General features: G+C 45.0%; 1 protein-coding gene across 2 annotated transcripts in view; it reads right to left on the bottom strand.

Moving 5' to 3' along the window:
- Positions 1 to 20743, bottom strand: part of OLFM3 (olfactomedin 3) — a 675349-nt gene that overhangs the window by 105315 nt on the left and 549291 nt on the right. For both annotated transcript variants that reach the window (XM_086954320.1, XM_086954316.1), the window contains exon 4: positions 12400 to 12619. In XM_086954320.1, the coding sequence (XP_086810446.1) occupies positions 12400 to 12619 (220 nt within the window). The remainder of the gene's footprint in view (positions 1 to 12399; positions 12620 to 20743) is intronic.

Raw genomic sequence — 20743 nt, 5'->3', positions numbered from 1 at the left:
AAAATGCAACGAAGGTGGGAGAATTAGGCAGAGGGAGGAAGGCTCGTATGCAGGGGTTGGCGCCCGGCTAGAGTAGACCTGCTTCTTGGGGCAGGAAGGGGGAACTGGGTCAAGGATTTAACACGTTTTGGAAAATATATAAATATTTTGGAAGAATCTTCATTTTAATAAGATAATATTTTTTTCCTGTAATCAAGAATCAATTGTTACCATCTTGCAATGTCTAATTTGGTTAATTCTATAAATGGATACAATTGAGTGAATATAGTTCTTGTAGATTTTGGCGAATGTTGTTCCCTAAATATCTTATAAAATCATCCTTTCACATTATATCATAATAGTGAATCTAATTCTTTAACATAAGTCTTATCAAGTTGAAACATATGATTTTCTCCAGTTTGTTTTATATCTAAATAAAGCAACTCATGTTCACTTTAGCTCAAACCGAGCTGGAATAGAGTTCTGAGGATCAAATAATGTCAGCATCCTTTTTTCTGCATAACAGCATATGAATACAGGCAAATGTCATTCCTAGGATCCTGTCATAATTTTGTAATTCCAATTGCCAGAAGTTCCAGTGCTAGATCAAAGTTTAGTGGGGAGAAGTGACAATGTACCTTTGTTGTTTTAGACTGAAATACATGTTCCTACAAAATCTATTGACCTGACCGGACCTCTGGTCACCCCACACGGCTCCCCCTGTGCGTCCGTGACTCCCTCCTGCTGCCTGGAGCCCGCCGCTGGTGTGCCCCTGGGACTGGTATTCTTGGATATTGTTTTGTGGCATTATTTTGTTTTGTTCATTGTGCTGATCTCTGTTGTTCTTCCCCTGTTTCCCTGGCATCTCCTTGCACCCCTTGACCCCCCCCGCCCCATGCTTCCCGCAGCTGCTCCCCTGCGGCCCACCCACTTTTGCCTTCTGTGACCCTTCCCTCGCCCATTGGCCGCCCCGCTCCCGCCTCCCAGCTGCTCCTCCCTCCCACTTGGCCTCTTATGGAGGAAGCCGCGCCGCAATTGTTGTGACCTGACCTCTGGTCACCCCACACACCGCCCCCTGTGAGTCCGTTACTCCCTCCTGCTGCCTGGAGCCCGCCGCTGGTGTCCCCCTGGGACTGGTATTCTTGGATATTGTTTTTGTGGCAATATTTTGTTTTGTTCATTGTGCTGATCTCTGTTGTTCTTCCCCTGTTTCCCTGGCATCTCCTTGCACCTCTTGACACCCCCCGCCCCACGCCTCCCGCCACTGCTCCCCTGCGGCCCACCCGCTTTTGCCTTCTGTGACCCTTTTCTCGCCCATTGGCCGCCCCGCTCCCACCTCCCAGCTGCTCCTCCCTCCCACTTCGCCTCTTATGGAGGAAGCCGTGCGGCAGTGGTTGTGACCTGACCTCTGGTCACCCCACACACCGCTCGGCTCCCCCTGTGCGTCCGTGACTCCCTCCTGCTGCCTGGAGCCCGCCGCTGGTGTGCCCCTGGGACTAGTATTCTTGGATATTGTTTTTGTGGCATTATTTTGTTTTGTTCATTGTGCTGAGCTCTGTTATTCTTCCCCTGTTCCCTAGCATCTCCTTGCACCCCTTGACCCCCCTGCCCCACGCTTCCCTCTGCTACTTCCCTGCGTCCCTGCCCGCTTTTGCCTTCTGTGACCCTTCCCTCGCCCAATGGCCACCCCGCTCCCGCCTCCCAGCTGCTCCTCCCTCCCACTTCGCCTCTTATGGAGGAAGCCGCGCGTAAGCGCAGCGGACGCGCGCAGCTGGCGCGCCGATGGTTCGCAAAAGGCGCACCAAAAGCAAGCCCGTCTGCGCCCGTCCGCGCCTGGACCGCGCCCAGCACCAGACCCCTTGGACCCCGCAACCATCACAAGACCAGACTGCACTACGACTCCAGCACCCTCCACGCACTCAACACCGGTCATGACCACTCCTGCTACCAGGCTACCCTGAAGCACACCCAAGGGCCTTTCACCTGCCGGAGCTACAGCTTCACCAGCATTCGGCCCGCGAAACCCTCAACCAGAGAACCCAACCACCTCCGCTGCATCCTCCTCAACACCCGCTCCGCCCGCAAGCACGCCATCGAACTCTGGGACCTCCTAAACTCAACCACCCCGGACGTCGCCTTCCTGACAGAGACCTGGCTGAACACCACATCAGCACCAGTCATCGCCATAGCCATCCCGGAGGGCTAGCTACATGATCTCCCGCAGAGACCGCACCAATGAAGAAGGAGGGGGAATCGCCATCATCCACAAGGACACCCTCAGAGTCTCGACCAACACTGAAGACATCCTCACGACCGCTGAACACATACACTTCCAGATCCACACCCACCCCAACACCACCCTCAGAGGAACACTCATCTACATACCACCCGGACCCCGACCAGACTTCAGCAACACCATCGCCGACCTCATCAGCACACAAGCCATCGCCTCCACAGACTACATCCTCCTCGGGGACCTGAACTTCCGCCTCGAGAACAACAACAACACCAACTCCACCACCCTGATCGACAACCTCGCCAGCCTCAGACTCAAACAGCTTGTAAGGACACCCACCCACGCTGCCGGACACACACTGGACCCCATCTTCTCCGCAAGTCCCAGCGTCTCCTTCAACGACACCACCGAATGCCACTGGACCGACCACAGATGCATCCACTTCACCTTCAGGAAACCCACCACACACCAGCGCATCCAACAGCTGCCACGTCGCTGCTGGGGCAAAGTCACAGAGGACCAACTGACCACCACCCTCGCCCTGAGTCCACCCGGCGACCCCACCCACCCCGACACCGCCGCCAACCAATCTGAAACAGTGGATCAACAACTGCGCCGACACCCTTGCCCCACTCAAGACCTCCGCAACCAATCACATCAACAATAAAGCTGCATGGTTCACCAAAGACCTCCAAACCTCCAAGCACACATGTCGGAAGCTGGAGAAGAAATGGCTCCGCGACCACACTCCAGACAGCTACACAGCCCACAAGAACGCAACCCGCAAACATCACCAACTCATCAGGACCGCCAAGAGGACCGCCTGGACAAGAACGCACACAACTCCAAAGAGCTCTGCAGCATCGTGACAGAACTCGCCAACCCCAGATCCAACACCAACGACATCCCACCCTCACAGGACCTGTGCGACTCACTGGCCGCCTTCTTTCACCGCAAGATCAAATACATCCACGACACCTTCAACTCCGACACCCCCACACCCACCGACGAGAAAACCAGCCCTGCGACCCCACCGCACCAGCCGCCTGACCACCTGGACCAACGTCAGCGACGAATACACCATCAAGACCATGAACTCCATTCAGTCCGGATCCCCTTCTGACGCATGCCCTCACCACGTCTTCAACAAAGCCAGCACAACCATCGCCCCCAATCTCTGGAAAACAATCAACTCCTCCTCCAAGACAGCAACCTACCCGGAGAGCTGGAAGCATGCCGAGATCAACGCCCTACTGAAGAAACACAAGGCAGACCCCAAGGACCTCAAGATCTTCTGGCCCATCTCCCTGCTCCCCTTCCCGGTGAAAGTCACGGAGAAGATTGTCAACAGACAGCTGACCCGCTACCTCGAAGACAACAACATCCTGGACCCTTCTCAGTCAGGCTTCCGCAGCAACCACAGCACCGAGACCTCCCTCATCACTGCCACCGACGACATCAGGTGCCTGATGGACAAAGGAGAAACAGCCGCCCTCATCCTTCTAGACCTATCAGCAGCCTTCGACACGGTCCGCCACCACACTCTAGCAGTGCGCCTCCATGTCGCCGGAATCCAAGAGAAGGCCCTGGCCTGACCGCATCCTTCCTATCCGGCAGAACCCAGAGCGTCGGCCTCCCACCCTTCTGCTCCAAGACCACCAAGATCATCTGCGGTGTCCCACAGGGATCCTCCCTCAGCCCAACGCTGTTCAACATCTACATGGCACCGCTCGCCCACGACAACATAGCCTCAACATCATCTCCTACGCCTATGACACCCAGCTGATCATATCCCTCACCGTAGACCCCACACCTCCAAAGGCAACCTCCACAGAGGAATGAAGGCCGTCGCCGAATGGATGAAGCACAGTAGATTGAAGCTGAACTCAGACAAGACAGAGGTCCTCATCCTCGACTCCATCCCCTCAGCCTGGAACGACTCCTGGTGGCCTACATCGCTAGGAACAGCCCCAGAACCCACCGACCATGCACGCAACCTGGGGATCATCCTAGACTCTGTCCTCTACATGACCAAGCAAGTCAACGCAGTTTCCGCATCCTACTTCAACAGCCTCCGGATACTCTGCAGAGTGTTCAAATGGATCCGCCCCCGACACCAGAAATACTGTCACCCATGCCCTCATCACCAGCAGACTGGACTACGGGAACTCCCTCTACGCGGGGACAACAACCAAGCTTCTGAAGCGGCTGCAAAGCATCCAGAATGCTGCGGCACGACTGACCCTCGACATCCCAAGACGCAACCACATCACATCCCACCTGAGAGACCTGCACTGGCTCCCCGTCAACAAAAGGATCACCTTCAAACTCCTCATCCATGCACACAAGGCCCTCCACAACGCCGGACCAGCATACCTCAACCACCGACTCAACTTCCACACCCCCACCGCAGCCTCCGCTCTGCCAACCTCGCCCTTGCCACAGTACCTCGCACCAGAAAAACCACAGCGGGCAGCAGATCCTTCTCCTACCTCGCAGCCAAGACCTGGAACACTCTCCCTACCATCCTACAACAAATCCAGGACCTGCCGGCCTTTAGAAGACTCCCTAAGACCTGGCTCTTCGATCAGTAGCACGGGTAAGTAGCGCGCTTTACAAATGCATATGTATATATTTGTATTGTATTGATGCATACTCCATTGAACCTTCTATGCTTCCCTAATGTTTTTTCCAAAATTCATGTGATCAAAAATGTTGCTCTGAGAACTTTAACTCTGGACAGTGGGAAACAGGTAATGCATGTGACCATACAACAGCAATGGAGGAGGAATAGGTGGCAATTTACATTTTTTGGGAATTAATATGTTAATACCATGTATTACACATATTTCAAAGACATCAGTGTCCTCATTTTTAAGATGTAATAATTTCATTCTGAGTGGACATTTAATATTGCTGTTGCTGCACATTTAACAATGTTGTTTGTGCTTTCTGTGCTACAGCAAGATCTTCTTGGTAAATGTAACACTTCGATCAACCTTCCTTCTTGCACAAATTCCTAATCTTTCCTTTGAGTGCTCTCATGGGCTCTAATGAGCTCCTCTCTTTTTTATTGACACAAAAACGTATTATTGTTATGTCATCAATGAATCACTTTTTGGGGCATAAAAACTCACTTTGGCCACAAAAGGATTTTTAACAGATTTATTGAAAGATCCATTGTGCCAGGAGCGGCCCTTGCAGGTAAGGGCAGTGGTGCAGGGTGGGGGGGATTTGACAGATGATGAAGAAGGACATTTAAATAAATAATTAATTTCCCCTCATGGTCGTCTGTCAAATTCCCCCCCCAGCTGTCCCACCGCTCTTACCTGCATGGGCAGCACCTGTATTGTGCCCTCATTAACTTTTTCTGGGTTGTGAACAGCTCTGACCCAAGGAAACACTTCACTATATACTAGCGCAACTCTATTTTTAGTCCATTCGTCTTTATACGGTCATCCTCGGTGGCTGATTGAATTGGATCACATCAATTTGAGGCTTGAATTTAACCATACAAAATTACGGGGGTGGAGAATCTGGTTTAAATGGAGGTCACCAGTGAGATCACTTCTAAAGTGCTAGTTACATTTAACAATCTTAGTAGAATTTATCTATTTGGTACGGGAGCGATGTACTAAGTATTTAGTTTTTTTGGGGGGGTTGCAGTAAATATGTTGTTGTTGTTGTATTTACTTTATTCTATGGAAAATTCATCATAAAAGTATACAGTTTATACAATACATAAAAAAAATAAAAGAGTAGGGACATAACACTCATGTATATACAAACATCCTCCTATACTACTCAGTTTAAATTATCTAAAATCAAGCTCAAGGCTTGTTACATAAAAACCATAAAAAACAATTCATGTCATATTACTGTCCGTCCGTTAGGTTAAATGGGTGGAACGCTTGGCCCTCCTAGTGCGGGTCTGCCATGCACTACCCAGAAATTTGGCTACCCCACACACCACAGCAGTAGAAGATGTGTCAGTACGAAGGACCCGTAGGGCCATTTTGTGACATCTAAGGCCCAGCCCCATGCATAAAGGTTTTAACCATATTTTCCTAGCAACCCTATAAGCCGGGCAGGCAAACAAAAAGTGCGCTACTGACTCATTAGGGGCTGCACAGCCGCGGCATGATTTAGGGAGAACACCATTACTTTTCCACCCAGAAGAAAAGTCATTCACCAGCAAAGTCCCGTGTTCTGAATAAGCTGAATGGAAAGCTTGGCTAGGTTTCCTACTGATGCTATTGGTTATGTAGCAAATGATGTATCCAAGACCATATAGGGAGAACAAGCAATTAAATAGAGCAAAGTATACAAGAACAAAGAAACATTATGCCACTATTATTTAGTTGGTTTAGTTTAATGGCTGCATATTGTACGGGGAAATCTTTTTCACGCAATTTTGCAATATGTATAACCTCTGTACTTTGTATCCTGCGAGCATGCTGGAATAGACATCATAACATATTGCCAACACGTTAGGTAAGATAAATTCCTGTTTAGATGTCTTTTTACATCAAGAAGTCTAAATGCACTCCTAAAAGCCTTTTATATGGTTATCATGGAATTACGGCCCTAGGCAGCATATATAGCCCGAGCATTTTCTGATTGAGATATGGGAGGTTTTGTGATAACACTCAATGAAAATGAACTGATTTTTCCTAAATGAGACAATGAATAAATAAGCAATTTCCTAAGAATAGGCCATGTGTGCACTGAATAAATATTAATCTGGGCCACAGGAATTATGCAATTGTGTGGCTGTGGCGCTTTTTGCATAATTATGGATTTACCGCATCTGCCACATAATCCATCATCTGCTGCAGGCAGATTCCACCTAAGTTTTGTTTTAACTCAAACGGTTCAAAAGTTAATAAAACGCATGTTGCTGTACAGTGGATGGACTTTTGCAAAGGTTGAATGATCACCTTTATGTTGTTTATTGCTATGTCTGGGTGTTAGACTGGAGCTACTGAGGTGCAATCCCTGCCACACTGTGTTAACTGTGTTCCTGCATAATTTAAACAACCCTGCCACATAATTTGTCCTTCCCCTGCTGCATAATTCCAGTGGCCCTGACACTTTGACATGTCTGGGTGAAGTAAAGTTGGACTTTGAGAACACACAAACCCATGTGAACAGTGGAAAATGTACAAACACTGGGCTCAAGGTTTACACTACAAAAGTAGGATTCTTCTGTGACACTATAAGACTGCTGAAGAGCAGATCTGTGGTTCCAAACATCCGACCAAGAAGCAGATCATTCCAGTTGATGACTGAATTTTTTTTCAGCGCCAGTTTCCCAGCCCACTCTGCCACCCCAGTTCGGACATGGCAATATGCAAATCAGTCTTAGCCCTGTGACTCATGGGAACAGTCCAGTCCGAACTGCCAAGCCATGCCTTCCCTGGACCAGAATCAAGCTTCCTAGGATCGGTTTCTGCATTTCAGCCATCTTCAACCAGGCTTGCTTGAATCCAGTGGCAAAGTGAGCAAGTGACTCACGTCTGAGCATACCCTGCCAACTTTTGGCAAATAAAGCGGTATAAAAGGGGGTTGTGATGGATGGAGCATCTGAACCAATTAAACACTCACACCCAGTCAACAGATCTGGGTTAAATCCATCACCGTTCTTTAGCCCACTCTGCCACCCCAGTTCAGACATGGCCATATGCAAATCGTCTGACACGGTGCCTCATGGGAACAGTCCAGCCCGAACTGCCAAGCCATGCCTTCCCTGGACCGGAATCAAGCTTCCTAGGACTGGTTTCTGACATTTCAGCCGTGTTCAGCCAGGCTTGCTTGAATCCAGTGGCAAAGTGAGGAAGGGACTCACGTCTGGGCAGGTGTGCTTTCTCCCCATATCTACAGTCGAAAATTAGCTATGATGCTTGATGGAGGCCTTTGCATCCTTGACTTTCACGAGTGCAATCCCCGTGCAGTTCCTGTAACCAGTAGCTTCTTTCTCCACATCTGCTGCTCTGATCGGTGCCTGACCTTTTATACACACAAGAGGCATGTGAACTCGCAAAGAAGCCCCCCCCATTTGCCACCCACACACACTAGCGGTGTGCACCGTCTTCCCGCCCTTTACCCACTATGATGGACAGCTCACTCGAGGGACCCCGGCGCCCTTCGGCGCGATGGCAAAGTTAATCAGCCCCAAAAAATCGTGCGCTTTGTCGAGGCTGGACAGGCGTGCTTTCTCCCCATATCTACAGTTGATAATTAGCTATGATGCTTGATGGAGGCCTTTGCATCCTTGATTTTCACAAGTGCAATCCCCGTGCAGTTCCTGTAACCAGTAGCTTCTTTCTCCCCATCTGCTGCTCTGATTGGTGCCTGACCTTTTATACACACAAGAGGCATGTGAACTCTCAAAAAAGCCCCCCCTGTTTGCCCCCCAACACACTAGCGGTGTGACCAACTTCCCGCCCTTTGCACACTATGATGGACAGCTCACTCGAGGGACCCTGGCGCCCTTCGGTGCGATCGCAAACTTACACACACATGGTCACTGGAGGCAACTCTTCTGGCCCTACGCAGTTGTAGTGCAGGAAAAGAACTATACATTTACCCAACGAGGTAGCACTTACTGATTAGCCAGTAGAAAGTACTCCAGTTAAGTATGGTGCAAAATCGCAAAAAAATCCGCTATTTTGCGGGGAAATTCACAGATTTTTTTGCAGTTTCCCGCGAATTCACGAACCGCTGATTCGCAAAATTCGCCCATACTTAAATAGAACATGAACGGTTTGTCCAATCAGTATGTTGAACAATTTGCTGTTATGAGTGGGTATTTGTTCACTAATTGGATCCATTTGTTAGGCAAAACTCTTTTTGTAATACTTCCATTCACTTTCTTGAGTGACATATAAGGTGATACAGGTTACAAATGTTTAAAGACAATTTATTTTGCATCTATGCGCAACCAATGATTACTGGGAAAAACTGCCTTCAAAACGAATTAAGCGCAAACCAAGGCTTGATATCTTTTGAACTACAAAGATTAATGAGAAATGAAAATTTGATTGAGGCAGCAAATTACCAATTAAGTGTTGGCTCTCTATTTGAAAAATGGGAGAAAAGTGTTCTGATCAGAAGGAGCCGCTGCCTCATGAATGGATTCATCACTTTTATTTTACTTCCTCAAAATAGTATTTTATTCATAAATAATCAGAATTTTGACGGACCTTTCAATTGTTTTTGCTGTTTTTCAAAACTAAACCTTTGCTGGAGGTAAGTGGCTATATTACTGTCACTTATATTTAACAGATTACTTGTAAATTTACCATTCTGCATGTTATATTCAAATTTATGGTTGGCGAAACAGATTCTGAATTTCTAACTAGATCATTTATAACAGTCAAATATATAATTTAACACATTTTTTTTAAACCCTAACCCCATGTGTTATGGGGTTAGGGTATATGTTCTGTACAAAATGACACATGCAGTCCTGTCAAAACATGCAGATCTTTATTAAATATATAATTGAAGATCTTTTCGTCCACTAGCCTAACCAATGAAATTCCTTTTAAACAGGGGACTCAGTGGGAACACTATTTGTTCATATTTCCGAAATACCCAGAATCCCAAGGGAGATAAATAGAAGTTCTATATTATGCTGGCACATTTCTTGAAAACAGTCTAAAGCTAAAACTGAATAAAGCACATAATTGCTGTATTACTTATTGGTACTCTTCATTTCTCCTGGTTCCATTGTCCCCGTTCCATTCATGACAAGTGAGATAATCCTATCTCATGTATAGAACAAAAGAAAAAAGGAATGCTGGACCATACCCCTTCCCACCTCCCACCAGGAGTACATAAATGTACATACCCAGCATTCCTCCTGAACTACCTAGTCCCTGAGAAGAAGGCTGGCTGACAGGGAGGGAGGGAGGGGGGCCATGAATGGGATGCGGACAACGGGACCAGGAGAAATGAAGATTGTGGGTAAGTAATAGGGCATTACCCCCAGGTCCCTCCTGTCCCCGTCCCATTCATGATAAGTGAGAAAACCCAAGCAGCACACCAGCATTCATCTACAACAAACCACCAGGAGACATAGAAACAGCAACAGTCAGGGATTTATTGGAATACGGAGACATGAAGTCCGAAGCGCACAGCCTGCTATACTCCCAACCCAAAATTAGCATCATCACCCAGCAAATTCTGGATTCGATAATGCCTCACAAACGTGTTAGTGGATGCCCAAGTAGCCGCCCTACAGATCTCAGACAGAGAAACCCCTTTCAGATCAGCCCAGGAGGCCGCCATCTCACAAGTAGAATGACCTTGTACCCTAACAGGAGGAAGCGAACTGGACAGGTAGTAAGCCAACTCAATGACCTGCCACAACCAATGACCAATAGACGAAGAAGAAGCCTTCCTGCCTTGAGAGGCAACCCTAAAGGAAACAAACAGGGAGTCCAACTTCCGGAAATGATGAGTCTGATTCAGGTAGATCCGCAAGGCACGACTGACATCCAACAAGGAACAATAAAGATCACTGTCAGACACCACCAATTCCTGAGAATAATAGGACTGGGAAGAAACCTTTAGAACAAAAGAGGAATCCAAATGCAGGACCACCCAATCATCAGAATGCAACAGGGAAGGCTCCCTTGCCAACAGAGCCCCCAATTCATTAAGGCATCTGGCCGGATTGAAAGCCACCAAAAAAAACAACTTGAAGGTGACAAACTTAAGATCCACCTCAGCCAAAGGCTGAAATGGAGCAGCCACCAATGCAAGAATCACAAGCGGAAGGTCCCACAAAAAGAATAAGGATTTCACTACAGGACGGGACAATGAAAATCTCTGCAGCAATGGGAAACCAAGTCATCCCCATCCAGCAAATTCCCCCAAGGGGAATGAAATGCCTGAATGGCCGCCCACTGAGCCCGCAATGTGGGCACAGCCAAATGCTTCTCGGCCCCCTCCCAAAGAAATTGCTGTATCGCTGGCAGGGAACACTCCAGAGGAGACAATCCCAGAGCCTGACACCAATGCTGGAAATTCCTCCAATGTCTACCATAGGACTTCAGAGTCGAAGGCCAAGGAAACTGCTGAACAGCCGCAAACCTCCCGACAAGCCCAGCAACCCAGCAACCCAGGAGGCATGGTATGAGAAACCAGGAATCACCGATGTGGCCTGAGGGTAAACTGCAAAGTCTCCCTCCAAGCTCAACATGGAGAGAGACACGAACAGCAGCCACGCCACCACCCCTGGCAGCGGAGACGTCCCAACAGAAGCGCCCCACTTCTGACTCGTTCCATTCTGACGAAGACATAAAAAAATAACAGGAGGAATGCTGGGTAAGTATGTTAATGTACTACCAGTGGGAGGGGGGAGAGGTAGGGTTCAGAATTTCTTATTTCTGTGCATTAGATTATCTCACTTGTCTTGAATGGGGCGGGGACAGGAGGGACCTGGGTATAATGAGCTCTTGTTGTTGTAAATAACTGAATTATTGGAGAGAAATGTATTTTCCATTTTTAACCACATGAATTGTCAAAAATAACAGTTTCTCACTAATAACATTTTTGTGTCAACATAGTGTTATTCTTAAAAGAAATTAATTAATTTGAGGACAAAACTAATTCAGTTTGCCTATTCTGAATAAGACTGGGAATTGGGCTCTGAACCAAACAGAGGCTGAGAAAAAACTGGTCATTAATAACTGAGACAATGGTAGAAAGTCATGATTTGAACAAGAAAGCAATTTTTAATAAAGATTAGAAAAGTAACGCATCAATCACAAGGAATGATCAAATCTATTTTGATTGTTTATGAAATGTGTTCTTATGCATTAGAATGGAAAGAAAGGAAGAGCCAAAGGGCAGTACATTTATTGAACAATCAAAATGAATGATCTGAAAGCCATGTCATGCACTGGCACCCCGTGTGAACGTCACATTAAAGAGACACCCAACAAATATATACTTTCTGGACATTGAACAGCTAACGTTTTTGGCACAAAGTAGATCTCTGTGCATCACTGTGTTTGTTTTACATTGTGGGTGAATATCAGTATTAATTTCTGTAGGTTATGTGGCTGTATATTTTCCAACATATGTTTATAAAAATGCATAATAATTAGCAAGTAGGAAGGCCTCTCACAAAACATCAATGTCAATGAAGTATTAATAGGAAGCTTTCTTACTTAGCTTTTTCATGCAGTCCCTTAATCTGGTTTCCAAACCGAGCACCCTCTGATGGAGTTCCTCGTAGTCGTAGATCCCAATTTCCTCCTGAATGGCAGTCAGGACTGCAGATAGGTTTCGTATTTCCTCTTTGAACTCGGTTATTATCTTAGCATCGGTTTTGTACTGCTCCAGAACGGGGATCAATGGCAGAAGTTCATCCATCTTGTCCTTGAGGTCCTACAGAGAGCAAAGAAGTTCCACAATACATCATCGAGAGGTCACTAGCTTTTAGACAATTTCATGTCTTTTTATTCATGTTCAACCTGCCATCTAGTAAGGTCTCATTTAAAATGTGTATGTCTTAACAGTAAAGACTGGCACCACGCTGAGATATTTTATTTGCTTTTTACTGGTACACACAGTAAGGTAACTTGGTACCGATATATAAATGTATCTAAAACGTTAACCCCTGGCCCCCGCCGTTGCATCGGCGAGGGCCAGGGATTCTGGTGCTCAGCGCGGTCCAGGCGCGGTCCAGTTACTGTTCATCTGCAAAGAAATTTCCAGACATGCTCAGAGTACTCATGAAAAATTATCTGACTCGGCCCAGAAGTACAGAGTGGACGTACAAAAGTCAAAACATTACAGACACCCTACAGATGAGATTTCAGTATTAAAGATATTGAAAACATGAGACCTTTAGGAAAGAGATTGTAAATTAAGGAATTGTTAGCTGTCCTTTGGAAATGGGAAGAGTTAGAAAAATGGAAAGGCTGATGAAGTAAAAGGTTTCAAAAAGAGTCATGATGCAGATGAACCTAGCTATCGAAGATGATGGGTGTGAGGAAATACGGTTGCTCCCTATGAAAGAGGTGGCTGGGCTATGCCAGACATATTGTCATTTACGAATACATTTCCGAAATTATGGGAAAATCATTTTTAAAGGTACAAGCAGGAAAAATGGTTTGTGAAGGTTTCAAAGGTCTTGCTGACAGATTTTGACACTTTATTTGACATTGTAGTCCCAAATGACTAGTGGGAAGTGTGTAAAATAGCTGTTGATTGGCCCGAAACAGAACCAGCTAGACATTCTCGTACAGGTGCACCATCCACAGAGGTGATGAAGAAATATAATTAAGCCATCACCTATTTGAAAGGGAAAATTTCCCCAAAGGGAAATGATTGGATGGAAAACGATCAAACAAACCCAAGAATTGAAAGAAACAGTGTACACCTACAATGAGAGATTGTTGCAGGCATTCAAGCAATACAGTGGCTGAGAAGGATATGGGAGGGGACATACTGTTTATCAATTTATATTTGGATTGAGACCTGAGATTAGCAACATGATTCAGCAGCATTTAATTTGTTGGCAAGTGAAGCCTGTGGATTAAATCGGCTGATATGCAAAATATTGAGAGATGAGACTGAAATAAAGCATAAGAGTCTTGAGGGAAAATTGACGGTTGCACAAATGAAGGCTGTTGAGAAGAATCAGAATGTATCAGGTATTGTTCATATGCCTGCTGTGCAGGGAGGTTACAAGCAGAACCGTGTGATGCAAGGAGTAGGTGGAGTTCAACAAAAGGGTATGCAGCAACAAAGGTAGAGGTCGAGGTGTATCAATTGAAGCATTGAAACAGACAAATCCATGTCACATTTGTGGCAAGTTATGGCATTGAAAGCTTGAATCTCGATTTAATTCAGTTAGTCAGGGAAATGAAGGGTAAATTCAGAATGTTGGACGTGCACAATCAAAGGGAAATGGTATGACACAGACCCAACAGGGTTATAGAGATAGAAATCAAGTTCAAAATGTGCCACAAGTCTCAATGCCTCAAATGAATGGACTAGTTCAAATGTACAGTTTGAGTCAAGGGTTTAACACAGACAACCTTGTGAATCAAAATGTGTCTCACCAATATTCTCTGATTCAGATAGATGATGTGAACTCAGACTTGTACCAATGACACTGCCTGAGTGGGGAGGAGGAATGCATGCTTGGCGCATCCTTAGATTTAGACTGGAGTGGTCTCTATTTTTATGGCAAAGTAAATGGGACTCCCATCTCATTTCTTTTTGACAAACTGCTACCCGTTCTTATGTAAGAACAGTAGGAGTTCAAAACCTACCCCTCTCCTGAGAAAGAATCCAAGTTGTAGGATAGGCAAACAAACAAATGTCAAATCCAGTTACAAAACATGTGCATGTAAAAAAAGGTTTCTTTGAGGATCTACACAAATTTGTTTTGTGTGATTCAAGTCCAGTCAATCTACTGAGAAGAGACTTGCTATGCAAACTCAACTGTTCAATCTACTGTACTCCAGTATACCAGTAATGAGGATGTTGTTTTTTAATTGGCTAAGCAGAACACAGAACCTGAAGGACTGTTCCACTTGTTAACACATGATGACTTACCTCTGGAACTGAGAGATACTGCTTTACCAGAAGTGTTGGACTTTACTGTAAAAGATACTGGTTTGATAAAAGTTGTGGCTCCACTGAAAATCACTGTAAAGCATTATAATTAATTTCCACAAATTCCACAATATAATTTGAGTCCAGAAACCATTGCAGGAATTATTTTCTTGATTAATTTGATGTTTGAGGAAGGAATCCTGAAGGAAATTGTGGAAAGTCCATGCAACTCTCCCATTACGGATTTACAGAAACCAAATGGTAAATAGAGTTATGTTCAGGATTTGTGCCCGATTAGTCAGATTGTGGTTTCATGAAGTCCTGTTGTACAGAATACAGCTGTGATATTGTTTGAAATTCCTTGTGAGGATGAATAGTTTTCTGTCATTAATTGGTGCTAAGCCTTTTTTCTATTACTTTGCACGTGGATAGCCTATATCTTTTTGCTTTTTGGTTCTGCAGTCGTGTCTTTGCATGGGGCGGAGGCCCACAAAGGTATATGGGAAGCCCCTCGATATTTAATCAGATATTGAAGAAAATTTTGGAGTCCTTAGTGAGGCCAAATCATTCTGTCTTTGTCCAGTACATTAATGAGCTGTTGGTAGCGTAAAGTTCTCAAGAGGCTTGTACACGCAATACCATTGCCTTACTGAATCATTTGGCTAAGAATGAACATAAGTTGTTCCTGTATTAATTGCAATTTTGCTTAAGAGGTGTCTGTTTCTGGAAATGGTTGGCTATTGTTTGCATTGGATTCCAAATGTTTCTCTAACTGCCAAATCTCTTCAGTGGTTGACACACAAAGATGTGTCTGAGCTGTACCTTTGGATGGCGATTACATATACTCTTTTACTGTACTTCAAGATAATATTTGTCAAGCACCAGCCTCGGGAATGCCTGAATACATTAGGTTTACTCTTTTCTGCAGTGAGCGCAAAGGTTGTGCAATGTAATTTTTAGCTCAAATGCATAGTACTGCATGCAGTCCTGTAGCTTATTTTTCAGTTATTCTTGATCCTATAGCCGCCGCATTGCCTGGATGTTTGAAAGCCTTTGTTGTAACATGTATGAGTTTGGAACAGAGTGAGAGCAATGTCATGGAACATCCATTGAAAGTATATGTGCCCCAATCAGTGGAGGTGTTGCTTACTTGTACTCAAACTGTTGTGTTTATATCTAGGACCCTAATTCGATATTCCCGATTTATGCCCTTGTGAGGTTATAATCAATAATATCCTGATAAAGGCATAAGAATCAGATCCATATTCAGTAATAGCCCATGCAGTCCAAAGCACAGCACGTCTACTCCCATCGACTCCTAGAAAGCACAACGCGTTCTTTAAACAAACCAAGCCTCCAGCAGCCCGGGAAAATTCCCCCTGCTTTTGTTTTGATTTGAACAAGAACTCCTGAAGTCCAGAAAGGACTGTTAGTTCATAGTGACGTCTTATGTCCAACCTTACGTCAAACCCGGCACCTTCCAGGTATAAAATACCAACAGTTGCCTTAAGCAAGCACACGGTGGTTTGGAGCAGAGTGGCCATCTACTTGCCCAAGAGCCCAGCTGATGCGAGAGCCCACGGAAGCCGCCCCTCCCGTTTGACGCACTGAGAGAGACGCTGTCTTTTTCTCCAGCCAAGAAAATCCAGCTCCTGTGTTTCCAGCCTACCCTTGCGGGTTGCTGGGGGATCGAGTCCTGAGGAAAGAGATACCAGACCTCCCACATTCTATTACCACGGTACGGAGCTGACTAAACCCTTAAGAGAATTCTTGATGCAGATTCTTGGCAAAACGATATTAAAAAACTTAACTTAGACTGCTACTTACTAATCTCTTCCCAAGTATTAGGCTTAGGTCAGGTACACCGGGGTAGGCTTAGTTAGAAGCACCAGTTGAGTACGTTAGTCAATGTATTTATGTATGTATATATTTTATCCATTTTAAAGTATCATATGGCTAAGAAACCATTTCAATGCTTTTACAGTATTATTTCCTAATACTACTTTTACTGTACGCACTTTACTTTATTATAAGTATTGCAATTGTGGCAATTCATTTCTCTTGCAGGAGAAAGAAGACTTCTCAATAAATAACACCTTTTATTGAAAACGCCCGTCTCTCTATTTCTCTGCACTCTGGTGAAACTAAGTCTGCACAGTTGACTGAGCGAAATAGCTGTCTATTGTTTTCACACAACTCTAGAGATACACTCTTTTTCTGAGGGAGCAAAGTTGTCATGTTTATGCGGTTGTCGGAAACTGAATCCCTTCTTGTCTGAGCCAAGGAGTTCATACCTCCCTATTCATTTAAGAAAGTTTCCAGTGACCTCTGAGCTAGCTGGCACAAACCTAAATTAAGTTTAACATAGTCAGTAGAGACCTAGATGACCTCAGTCCTACGTCTACACTGCTGTTTATGTTATTCCAATGCACAGAGCCTATTGGGAAAATAGGAACTACACTACAAAACGGAACATCTTACTAGCGGCTGTCTCACAAAGTATTAACAAATCATTTTGGTAGCTGAGAATGTTGATGGATCATGTTTGAGATTTGGGAAAGGAGATCTGAAAGCTGCATATGACATTTGTGCAGGTGTGGTTGAAACGTCATGGTTATAAGGAGTATTTTGTGCACATGTGGCCAAGGTGGTGGCTTTGAGACAAGCTTGTAACATATCTGACCAAATGCATCTCACTATCTTCACTGACAGTCAATATGGATTTGGCATAGTACATGACTTTGGGCTATTGGGTTCACAGAGGTGGTTCATGACATCATCTGCTTCCCCTTTCTGGAATGGAGAGAGTGTGCAGATGATCGTGCTGTTGTTGCAATTGCCTGGCCCAATTGATGTGGTGAAGTGTGCTGCCCACTGGCAGCGCAAGCATTGCGTCACAGTCGGAAACTGCTATGTGGATGAGACTGCATGCCATTGCACTCTAAGGGGCAGATTTACAAGCCCCCTTTGCCATCGGTATGTCCCTTTTTGTGGCACATTTTACTGCTCCATATTTACAAGGGCAGGAGAAGCCACCCTGCTGGACTTTTCCTGTCCTCATAAATACAGCCCCTTTACATGCAGCACTTTGCATGAAAGGTGCTCTCTATGGGTGTTGCTGTGGGTGTTCCCACGTAACACCCATGGAACCAGACACATTTTCAGATTTATGAGGAATCGTAAATATGGAAATATGGAAATATGGAAATATGGACATGCGTGCTAATGCTAGGCCTCGCCAAGGGAGGTGTAGTGAGGCACAATGAGGAGAAATCTTGATTTTTCCTCTTACAATGCTTGCTGCATTCTACAGCATGCATTGAAAGAGGAAAATGCCTGTAGTGATTGTTTTTGTGCAGGAAGGTGCCCTTTGCTACACAAAAGCAATCTCCTGATGACGCAGGGATCCTTACACCCTGATTCAAAAGTGCCTGCTCCAGCGCATGGCAGCTGTTTGTGCCCCAGCGGAAGAGAGAGCACAGGAATGCAACATAATATTGTAAATATGTCTCATTCCTGTGCTTTGAATGTGCCTCAGTGTGGCGCAGCCAAACTACTTGTGTTATCACGCTATAATACTTTCTTGTAAATCTGACCATAAATTCTTACATCTTCCCTCGAGATCCAATAGTCTGCAATCTGATGTCAGAGATTGCAGACTGTTGGTATCCACTGCAGATAACGAGAGGAGGTAAAAGCATTGCAAACTGAGGTACCAGAGGTGGAGCACAGGGATGGATCAGAGCTGGTTGCATTAGGAAACAGAAGGATGAGGTATGGGTGTATACTGATTGAAGACATGTGTTGCCAGTTAGTTTTCTGCCACCTAGCGCGCAATACTATCATGGTTGTGCACATATTGGGAGAGATGCTATGATGCTTGTCTTTCGCCAAACATCGTTTCTTCCGAAATTCGGATCATTTGCAGAAACGCCGTGTCAGTATGGTGTGTCAACAATAAAATGCAGGTAAAAGGACTCCAGTCACAATGAGTCATGCAGGGAGGTCAGGAGGTGCTTTTAATCGCATGCAGCTTGATTTCATTGAGATGCCCATATGTAAAAGTCTGAAATATGTTCTTGTGATTGTTTGTATACTATCACATTGGGTGGAACTTGTACTACAAGACGAAATGATAGTCTAACTGTATAAAGCTACTGTTGATGGAGCTAATACCACGTTTCAGATCCATGACTTCTTTTGAATCAGTCTGAGGAACTCCTTTTAATAATGATGTTAGGTGCAGCATTACAAATTGACCAAAACCTCCATTGTGCTCACCGCCCAGTGGCTTCTGCAATAGTGGATGAAATGAAAGGGACACTCAATTCCAGGCTGGCGAAAGTGAGTCCTTCAAATTCTCTGAAATGGCCTGATGCATTGCCCCTTGTATTGATGAGTTTGAGAAGTACCCCGGACAGGAGACCGGGACTATCCCTACACAAAATAATTATGGGGAGGGCTATGAGACAGCCTGCAGTCCCTGCCAATGCCTTAGTGGATATCACAGATGACTTGGTACTCAATTACTATAAAGGACTGTCTGACGTGTTGCATTCTGTGTCTCAGCAGATTTGGGAAGCTGCAACATAACCTTAACAGGAGCAAAGCCATGACCTCAGTCCCAGTGACTGGGTCTTGGTGTAGAAACATGAGCACAAATCATGCTTGGAGCCTCATTGGCTGGTCAAAGTGATTCTGGTAACCACAACTGCTGTTAAGTGTGATGGTCTCCAGAACTGGGTGCACGTTGCACATACATGCAGAGTCCCATGTTCTCTTGAAGATATAGCACCTGTTTTGGATGTACAATTGGTGGTTGTAGATAGTCAATTGACTCAGATCAGCCACGCTGTTGAGGGCATACATGCTACTGGGATTCCATGCTCTGGTTCCGAGGGGGATCCGTGAGAGTCACCTCTTGTGGGTACCAAAGGGTCACATGAGAAAGACCTGAATAGGTGAGAATTCGACCCCGTCTAAGGGATTAGTGCACATGCACTGCGAGTAGTACCAGGAGACCGTTGGCCCAAAAGACCAGAAAAATTGGGATGCATTTTGATGAAGAGAAAGTCTCCACGAACAATTGTGGAGGTCTCTAGTCAGTCTGATCAAAGTGACAATGATGGTAAAGGACCTTCAGTAAGAAGGTTCAAAAGAGCTAGTATACCAAATCAAAGATATGCTGCACCTAAATGGACCTGCTTGGTATTATGAATGATGGGGAAAATGCATATCATGCCTTGTGCTGCAACAATTCAAATTTGCATGAGCCGCCTTCAGAAAATGCTATGCTCTTGTTGAAACTTGAGACTGATCTACGGATAAAAACAGCATGAGTCAATTTGTGTTGGAGAGATTCAACAGCAAACAAGAACTGTGCAGTTGTTAAGAAAATTAATTTACAAGGCTATAAGAAACATGAACTATGCCATAAAGAGACTATATTGAAATCCTTGCAAGGAAGTGTTTTGAACTTTGCATATGTCTATGTATACTTGCTATTCTTTCCAATAATGCTTGTTATACCTCTTATAGTTTTGAATTTACCGCATCATCTGTACATGATAAAATCTGAGACTGCTTTTGTGCCTAGAATTCCTTCATCCAACCAAGACAGTCTAAGTGTTTCAGATGAGAAACTGTTACAGATATATCTTTCTACTGGTGATTTACTAAACTTTTATACGTAAAGACTATGGATGCTCGTAACTGCTATGTGTGCATACAGCTGCTTACATCACTATCTGAAGGTGTAAATTATCACAACCTACCTGTGATCTAAGGAATTTCCTGTAATGTATTAACTGGTTTATTTTATGGCAAAGGACAAGTTCTGTATTATTACTTTAAATATAACCAAATCTTTTCTGAAGTACCTGTGAGAAAACATTTGAATTCTGTGCCTAATAATACAACAGCAGAAATGATGAGAGACCTTTT

Source organism: Lissotriton vulgaris, chromosome 1_1 (genome assembly GCF_964263255.1).
Source record: "Lissotriton vulgaris chromosome 1_1, aLisVul1.2, whole genome shotgun sequence".
In the NCBI taxonomy this organism is placed as follows: domain Eukaryota; kingdom Metazoa; phylum Chordata; class Amphibia; order Caudata; family Salamandridae; genus Lissotriton; species Lissotriton vulgaris.
The sequence above is the reverse complement of the archived record's forward strand: the minus strand, read 5'-3'. Positions and strand labels throughout refer to the sequence as shown.